At 39.4% G+C, this 9905-nt stretch overlaps 1 protein-coding gene across 1 annotated transcript in view; it reads right to left on the bottom strand.

Moving 5' to 3' along the window:
- Nucleotides 1-5905: 5905 nt before the first annotated feature.
- The window catches only part of LOC109965178 (ras-related protein Rab-37-like), a 53379-nt gene continuing 49379 nt past the window's right edge, over nucleotides 5906-9905 (bottom strand). The window contains exons 3-9 of the mRNA XM_020608987.1: nucleotides 9630-9671; nucleotides 9364-9430; nucleotides 9197-9249; nucleotides 8941-9006; nucleotides 8143-8199; nucleotides 7734-7810; nucleotides 5906-6885 (exon numbers count right to left, since the gene is read on the bottom strand). Coding sequence (XP_020464643.1) covers nucleotides 6780-6885; nucleotides 7734-7810; nucleotides 8143-8199; nucleotides 8941-9006; nucleotides 9197-9249; nucleotides 9364-9430; nucleotides 9630-9671 — 468 coding nt within the window. The 3' untranslated portion in view covers nucleotides 5906-6779. The remainder of the gene's footprint in view (nucleotides 6886-7733; nucleotides 7811-8142; nucleotides 8200-8940; nucleotides 9007-9196; nucleotides 9250-9363; nucleotides 9431-9629; nucleotides 9672-9905) is intronic.

Consider the following 9905-nt stretch of genomic DNA (forward strand, 5'->3'; position numbering starts at 1 on the left):
ACAACTCTCATTCACCACGTATGCTGCCATGTGAATTACTCTGTAAAGTCACCTTTAGCTCTGCATTATGTTTATCCATTAAACCTTCAGTTAACATGGTACCATTAGCTTAGCGGCTGACATTAACAATGTTGCTAACAAGCTAATAGTTAGCTCATTAATTAGCTCACCACAAGTAGTTCCGTCTTTGCCTTCATACTGTTGTTAGAATCTAACCTCTTTGTCAGAAATTAACCCAATTCTTTTGTTGGAAGCACGAGAAGTGACGACAGGAGAGGACTGTTTAAAATCAACAGAAAGTTTACTGAAAGTCTGATTACAAGAAAGTCTCACAGCGCTGGATTCAGACAGCCAGAGCTCCTGCAGGAATCCAACTTCTGAACCCCGAGTCATGATTTCACAATACATTTATGCATTTTGGGCTGCTCCACCCTGGACAGAAGTACCACAAAACCAGGTGTGTTGTCATGTGATTTTCCAGGCGGCAGCAGAACAATGGGTCCTCTGCGCTGCAGACCCCCTATCTGTGCGATCCCATTACAAAGACAAAGCAGGACTTCATGAATATAAACACTGTGTGTGGCCAAGGTTAATTAAATCAGACAAAGGCTGCAGGCAGGGATGATTGTTATTATTAACTGTAATGCTAATCATTGTTAGGATCGCTCGATACAATAATGAGCGAGCAGTAAAGAACAGACCCAGGCGGCTGGCTTCGGTGCAGTAGGTGGATTTATTTACAGTGCTTAAACAGGGGTGCAATACTATATACAACAAACTAGAATGAATGAATGAATATCACCGGGTGATGACCAGCATTAGTGAAGGGGTTATTGTCCATGAAGTGATGAGGTTGGGCTGCGAGGAAAAGTGACACTCCTGAGCTGGTCAAGGTGGTGATCCGGTTGACTGTGGAGTAGCAGAGAGGAGACTGTGCATCGACCTGTGGAAGAGGTAGGTGGAGCTGAGGGAGTCCAGGTCCAAAGGAGAGGTCCAGGAGAAGTGACAGGAGACGCTAGAACTATAAGAAACAAGACGTGGAAAAACGGGAGACAAAAGATATAATCCAACATGGAACGAAGGCTAACAACTAGAAAGAACCAGCAAGGGAGTGAAGGTAAAGCCGAGTATAAATAGGGAGTGACAAAGGAGGCGCAGCTGAAGAGTGTCAGAAAATCAGGACAGGTGTGTTAATCAAGAGAGTCAGTGAGAAGGAGCAGACTAGAGCGAGAAAGAGAGAAGAGAGGAAGGTGCAGCCGGGCAAACCTGACAAAGTTGAATTTTTACCGTTAAAAAAATTAAGTGCACATTGATTGCTAATCACCAGTGATGTTCCCCTCTGATACCGAGGCTCCAAAGCATGCTTCAAACTTGGAAGGATATGTTTCTGAAGCACTGTGCTGCAGCTTGCTTCAAATCAGAAAAAACCATGTGACTGATGACGCTCGAACCACTTCTGCTTCACTCAGATTGAATCAGCTGACTGGTTTGGTTCGAAAGGCGGAGCTTTGAAACATTGGAGCAATACAGATGTATTTAAGATGGATGAAACAGCGCTCTGTCCTATGTCTTGTCAACACATTTTGGATTGCCTCACAATGGAGCCATCAAAGAAACAGTCACAAGTGTGGGAAATTTTTGAATTGGTGCCACTGAATAAGGTAAATTTTATTTCCAAGATGTAAGCCTTATTGTCAAGTCGGTTATTCATACAATGGATGTCCAAGTTTACGGTCCCCTCCGAATAAACACAGGAAGAATAAATCACACACAGATCTCATTGTGATTTCATAGGTGCAGTGTTTGTGCTGTCCTCAGCAGCTGATGTATAACAACAACAGGTCATCAATGCCTGTTAATGCTACCAAGATGACGTGTCCATTCGCTAAGTGTGTATGTGAGATGTGTGTACGCAGTCAGGGACAGAGCCGCTCTGTCACACAACCTAAACACGGTTTATAATTATACAACTTGGCTTTCACAATCCAGCCAACACTGATGCAGCTGTGTGCTGCTTGAAGTCAGAGTGTGCTACCTTAATCCAAAATGCACCTCATGATGACATACCATCAACATCATCAACACTGGTACAGCCAGAACCTGCTGCGGCTTCCACGGGTACACTGTTAATCACATTTGTAGTTATATATTTATTTGTATGTAATTAAATGCTTTATAAATGTCTTGTAATATTTTATTTTCAGGCATTGACCTATGAAAGCTTCTTGACAAAGATGCAGAAGATGCCAGAAAATCTCACAACGCTACTGCAGATGCCATTGTGGAGGTACAGTGATATCTGTCTGCTCCTCCTCTGGATAGATCACAGAACCTCTCAGGTTACTGGTCGATGTACAAATCCCTGTACCCACACCTATTCAACCTGGCCAAACATTTCCTGGCAACACCAGCATCTTCTGTGCCATGTGAAAAGGTCTTCTCCAGAGCTGGTGGGGAAGTTGTCTCAAAAAAGCGAAATTGCCTAAAACCATCCACTGTGGAGATACTATTATTTTTGAATAAAAATGCCTGAGTCACACAAGCCCACCCAGTGTACACCAAACACAATCAGAACACATAATATATTATATTATATTATATTGTCATAATATTAATTACATCCACAGCCTCATTGAACCCTGTAAATATTTGCTCTGTCCAGTGTGTAATTTGGGATGAATAATTATAAATCTATTTCATATTCTTAAGAGTTCTTGGGGAAGGAGGATTACTTACATTACATTTACTTACATTTCATTTCAGATACTTTATAAGGCAAGGAAGAAAAACAGACACGTAAAATGAAGTTAGATTTCAGCTTTATTTAGGTAATTTCCACATTACAACAAAACTCAGTGCACGCGCAAGGTGCATCAGCATCACCTTTGCAAGGCTGTACAACAACCACTGCGCCAGCAGATGTCACCCACGTGCTCAATGAATGAAGCTTCGAGTAGTGAACCAATTTTCAATACAATGGTCCAAAAGGGTTCAAAGCTTCATTGGGCCTCGTATGGCCATCACTACTAATCACCCAAAAACACGGCAGACCGAAGATGGACAGACAACATACGGTAACACGGTTCAGCTGTGTAATGGCTGCATTCAGGGACACTCGGAAATCCCAGTATCATGGTTGTATTCAGGGGCACTCGGAAATTCCAGTTTCAGGAGTTGCAAAAGTTATATTCGGTGACTTCTATACCTGAAATGAATTACTTCAAATGCTCAACCTATCTATCATACTGTTACTCGGTTGTGCATATTGAACCATAATACTGCCAGGTTAAATAGAGGTATGAACAAAAATAATGCACATAATAATGCTCCCTTCATGAAACACTTCAGCACTTAGTTGTAAAATGTGCTTCAGTGAAACTACAGCTGATGTTGTTGTCATTCTCTGAACCTTGTGGATTGTACCACTCCTCTGTTTCAGATTGTGTGCTCTTTCTATGTACACTAAATCAGTGTTTCTTAACTGGTGTCACCCTGGGACCCACTTTCCAACCCATTTGTGAAGTCGTGACCCACCAGTACAGGATTTCAAATAAATGAATTAAATTATAAAGCTTTTTTTTTTTTTTTTTAAAAAACTGAATGCAGAACTGCAAACACAACATGATAATACTTTATAGTCTCTTTTCACTTAAGAGATTCAATGTCTGGGCTGATAGTAGACAGAGCTACTCTCAGATCATGTTCAGTGTCCAACTTGTTCCTTTGCTTTGACTTGAGCTGTACCAAAGTGGAGAAGCCGCTTTAACACAGATAGGTTGTTGTGAACAGTAGGATTGCTTTGACTGCCAATGTAGCAAGGGAGGGATATCAATGCACCGCATTATGGTGTCATTAGATAGCGTTATGGTCTTCAACTTGTCCACTGTTGACTGGCCTAATACCTCTCTGACCATGTCCAGGGCCAGAGGTAAGATGCTATTGTATGTGGCTTCTTGGCCTTTACTATATGTTGAGCTACAAGGTATGAGGCCCATAGTGCCTGCTCTGATTTGGAACACGAGGACAGCAGCCTCTTCTGGGTGGTCCTCAGGTCCCGAAGTGGTCTTTGAAAGTATTCGACTGGTTTTTCATTTGGACGGCTTCATACTTTCTTGTGCCAGTACTTCACTGCATATCACACATTGAGGATTATGCATGCATTTCAAAACAAAAGCCCCACGTTACTATCTAAGCATTGGAATCCACAACAATATATTGCTCTCAAAAACTATTTTATTTTTTTCACCATGTCTCTCGCTGCACTTGATTGTCAGCTGCACCCGATGCTCTGCGACAACTGTTCCTTCCTGTTTCATTGTCCATTTTGTGTCCAAGCTTAGTGACATGTGCACAGTCATTCTGTTCATCTCATCCTTCTGCTATTTCAACAAAGAACTTCCGCCATTTCTTTTCAACCTTCAACTTTTTTAACAAAGAACTTCAGCCATTTCTTTTCATCATTCAGCTGTTTCAGCAGTTGATTTCAGGCATTTTGAGGGCGATCCTCATGATGTTTCATTTCAATAGCCACACTGTAGTAGTCCTCAAGGTGTAAGACTACTCTCTCTCTCTCTCTCTCTCTCTCTCACACACACACACACACTCCTACTCGTTTGTCCTACTACACGGGGACTGCTCTCTCAAACACACACATACACCCCTACTTGTTTTTCCTACTACAAGGGGACTGCTCACACACACACACTCCTACTTCTTTTTCCTATGTAGGGATGACACACACACACACACACACACACACACCTATTTGTTTTTCCTACTAGGTAAGTGAAACCCTGGAATTAATAACTGGTTGACCACCCCCCCAATAGCACCTCTAATGGGTTGAGTTCTGGGCTCCGACTTGGCCCACTCCAAAAGGCAGATTTTGTTTTTCTGAAGCCATTTTGTTGTGGACTTGCTCCGGTGTTTTGGGTCATTTTCCTGTTGCATCACCCAACTTCTACAGAGTTTCAGCTGATGTACAGACATTCTCACATTATCCTGAAGAATTTTTTGATACACCTGGGAATTCCTCTTCCCCTCAATGACTGCAAGCTGGCCAGGCCCTGATGCGGTAAAGCAGGCCCAAATCATGTTTCCTCTACCATACTTTACGGTTGGGATGATGTTTTCATCATGATATGCAGTGCTCTTTTCACGCCAGAGTTAGTGCTGCATGTTCTTTCCAAATAGTTCAATCTTAGTTTCATCAGTCCACAAAATGTTTTGCCAATACTGCTGTGGTGTATCAGTGTGCTCTTTTGCAAACGTCAGGCATGCACTTCCTTCGTGGTGTCCTGCCATAGACACCCAGCTTGTTCAATGTTTTAAGTACTGTAGACTCATGAACATACTGTAGATGTTATCCAGTTCCAATGATGCCTTCAAATATTTGGCTGTCACTTGAGGTTATTTCTTTACCTCATTAATAAGTTTTCATTGTGCTCTTGGGGTCATTTTGACTGGGCACCCACCTCTTGGTAGAGTAGCCACAGTGTTTCCATTTGTAGATTGTTTGCCTAACTGTAGAATGGTGAATTTTTGAAGTCTTTGAAATCACTTTATAACCCTTTCCAGCTTTATGTAACAATTCTTGATCGTAGATCTTCGGAAAGCTCTTTTTGGCATGGCATGGCTCACATAAGCATATTCTTCTTGTGTGGAGCAAACTCAAAAGGTTTAAGTGGTTTTATCTGTCAAAGTAGCTCCAGTCCACACCGCCAAACTTATTTTCTTAAGACTCCAGGTATGCTAACACATGACTCCAATTAGCTTTTTTGAGGTCATTAACTCAAGGGTTCACATACTTTTTCCATTAGCACTATGAGGTTTTTATGGTTGTTAGACATGAAACATCCTAGTGACCTGTTGAAGACATATGGTTAATAAAGACATGAAAGGTCAGAATTTTTTTGTGTTGTTATATTAGGCACATTATATTCATCAGTACTTGAAGATCACTATATGAAGATAATATTTTATGACAAATTAATGCAGAAAACCATGTTTTTCTAAAAAGTTAGCATACTTTTTCTTGCCACTGTATACAGCATATAATGTTGTATGGTTTAACAATTCAGAGCCCTATACTGTTGGACTGTATACTAGCAATCTGGTGGCCAAAATGAGAACTGCAGGTTGGATTTTATGAGCCCCATGCAGGGCTAAAAACACTGCATTATTGACGTAGTGTCACCAACAGGGCACTGCAAATACAATGCGGTGAAAAAGTATGACACTTGGAATGCCTACATCTGTAGCTGTAAGATACTGTAGCTTAGCCTTAAGTTAGTGTAACTTCAGAACTGATGTCTGGTGTAATGTCAGGTGTGCTGGCTTGTGTTAGGCTCCTCTTCTATAATGTAATATACCATAGTCGTCCAGGGAGAGATTTCAGACTTGAATCAAACTTGCATTTTGCAATGCATGAACATAACTGGCCCGTATGCTAATCTAGGCTCCAGTCTTGTACTTAACACAAAAACTCAATATTTATCTTCTCATCCTAATAAAAAGACCAAATAGCACAAGGCTGTGTTCATACAATTTAATGTATTTGCTAAAATGTCTACTATAAATATTATGTAGCTCATAATGATAAAACTGAGGAAACTGCTTTTGGCAATGGATGGATAGATGGTTGTTTTGTTTTCTACATTTGGCTTAGTCTTTAATGAATAGTAGCATCAACAGTGAATAAATAGGTTATCCTCCCCCTCAGCAGCTCTCGGTGTATCTCCGATAGTCTGTTCATCCAGAGTGGTGGGAGGAGGTGAGATTTAGAAGTAGCTGCAGCAGCCTGGCCTCTCCTTCTGTGCTTCAATGTATTCATGGATCTGGAACTTTGGTTCATTGGGGTGCTGGATAGCTCTGTGCTTCAGCTCCCTGATGAGAAAAAAAAAAAAACCCACACACGACATCACAGTTTAGAAAACAGTACAGATGGATTATTTTAACCAAAATTATTTCACAACACTGGTGCTGTCAGTGATAAAAAAAAAACAAAAAAAAAAAAACACAAACACACAACACACTCCAAGGCTGCTGTATAAGCAGTGTTTGTCTCATGTAAATTGAATCATTTTAATTCACTTTGTATAGCCAAATCACAACAGGAGACTTTACAAAGTAAGGTCTAGACCTTATCATTATTATAATTATAGAGGAAAAACACAACAAATCCCCTTTGAGAAAGCACTTGCTGACAGTGGGGAGGAAAAAAAATCTAATTAAAACCATTATGTTTCATAAATTCTTAATGTATTATTACATCAACATAAATCATTTCTTATTTAAGAAATAATATAATATTATTCATAGATGTAATGTTTTATTCAAAGAAATCTATGAGATTTTTTTTCAGGTTAAGGTAATTGATACTTTAGGGGAGTCTTATTCAAGACTAACCTGTATGTCTAAGAATGTTTTATCTCTGTAAAATGGTGTGATAAACAGGTTGAAACTGCTCAATACTTACTGGTGCTGTTATTGCATTGTTAATGAAAATACACCTAATAATGCGTATTGTGTACATCAAGATGTGTATTTACATTATCTTTTTCAGAGTGGCTTAAAGATTTGGACAAGTTAGTAGCAAATTGCTTCATTAATGATCTTCTAAGCACCAATTAGACCAAACAAGTACAAATACTTTCATGGCATTTGTCACAGCTGTACTGTGTTCAGCACACTGATGATAAACCAGTGTGTATAGTGTGAATGTTGTTTCATACTTGGCCACAGCAGTGAAGGCCAGCTCTACATTGACTCCAGTCTTGGCACTAGTCTCCATGAAGGGGACTGAATACTCCTGAATGCATGAGGAGCAAACAGCAGTTAACATTCTTAAATAATCAAATGCATTTGAATTTGGAACATTGTGTATTTATGAGTACTTTTGATTTATTATATAAGAGCACCTAACTAAGAGTATTGTACTTTGACATTTTAAATTTATTTTGAACACAAAGAATACTGAGACCAGCAATACTGTATTTATGGCCATTCAAATAAAATGTTAGCCAGATTCAAATGCAGTACTACACTGACACTAAGGCCAACAGATGTATTGTACACTGTGTTTGTTAAATAAATGAAATACTGCACCAGTTACTGTTGTACAGTAGTGAATGCAATACTCACTCTGGCCAGCCTTTCTCCTTCATCTCTCCTGATTGCTCTTTCACTGCTCAAATCAGCCTGGTAGGGAGATTCACAGCATTACTGTGTAGTCAAATCAAATGATGTAGTATGGGGATGGAAAATATAAGATCCAACACAACAAATATACCTAAGGTACTGAAATAGGTGCTTGGGAAAATATTTGTTACTTTTTGGAAAAAAATTTACTTTGATATTACATCTTGCAAAGATTTATAAGTTCCAAACAGACTGTATGTAAAGTTGGGCAATGCATCACCACTTCCTGACACTATAAAAGTGATGCCAAAATATTGTGAATATTTGGATGGCTTGTGACACATTTTGCAACCAGATTCAGTGCAATCAGAGGCGGAGCCATGGTGTCAGGCCACCAATCAAAGCTGTCAAATCATCCAAAAATAGGCTAGGCTACACCCCTAACAATAACTTGTTAAAAACAAACTTGTCTGAAAAATGACCACTTATATGCAGATTGGTGTGTGTATTATATACCTAGAATTGCAAAGCAAGGTCTGACACTTTTTTAGATCCCAAAATAAGACCGTTCTTGCATCAGTATACAAATATATTGTTAACAGTTTCTTTCATTTGCATTTTACAGTACAATTGCTTTCTTTTTGTGTATTCAGTTAATATTCTGAACCTCATTCATATAGTCCAGACATATTGTATATGTCTCCTATCATTAGAAAGTTTCACCAAAGATTGCATCCTTTTATATCTTTGCAACACTTGCTCCTTTCCTTGCTGAGCAACACTTAAACACTTTCCTCTCACCTTGTTGCCCAGCAACATGATGACTACATTAGTCTGTGCATACTCATGGATCTCGGTTAACCATGCCTGAAACAATACAGACAGAAACACACATAAATACATAGTGGAATAAAGCAGAGAGAATGCGTGTTTGCACTAGGCTGAAACACAGAAAGGAATTATAAGAACACACCGACACACTTGACAGTTGGTGTCAGTTCTCTGTGGCATTAGTTTTTGTTCCTCCTCCCAACACCTAGACATTTCCCAAACCTACCCTAATGTTGTCAAAGGATGATTTGCTGGTGATGTCATACAGGAGGAGCAAAGCTTTGGAAAGAGAACATAAAAATGAATAAAAATAATTTAATCTAATGCCGTCTCATAACAGCACCTCTCCATTACTGTGACTCAGTAATGTTGATTATAGTGCTTTTGCCTCACCGTGTGCGTCTCTGTAATATGCATGTGTCACACTTCTGAACCTTTCCTGTCCTGCTGTGTCCCAAATCTGAAACAGAAAAGGCAACTGACTGTACGTGGTGATGTGGCCTGGTTCTGCTTGGTTAAGTATACTTTTAAGTTACAACACTGGTGCTCAAAATGAAATCAGCCTGTCCTCTAAAAATAGGACTGTGAAAGTACATCAAACACATCACATTACTATGAAAGCACATCAGGTTTTCACTGGAGTTGATTTATTTACTGACCTGTAGTTTCACCTTTATATCATCCACAGTCACCACTTTATTCTGAGAGAAACAGGAACTAAATTAAAATATTGATGACATATTCACTGTCCAAACAGATTAAAGACAGTGGAATCTGTTCATGCTATATTTTTTTCTTTATTTGTCCAGGTTTTATGAATCCTGCCTCCACTCCAACACTGAAAATGTTTAACAGCAGCATTTAAAAAAAAAAAAAAAAAAAAAAAAAAAAAAAAAAAAAAGGTCCCGGCACACCAAAAAAAAAAATACACCTTC

This window comes from Monopterus albus, unplaced genomic scaffold (assembly GCF_001952655.1).
Source record: "Monopterus albus unplaced genomic scaffold, M_albus_1.0 scaffold96.1, whole genome shotgun sequence".
Taxonomy (NCBI): domain Eukaryota; kingdom Metazoa; phylum Chordata; class Actinopteri; order Synbranchiformes; family Synbranchidae; genus Monopterus; species Monopterus albus.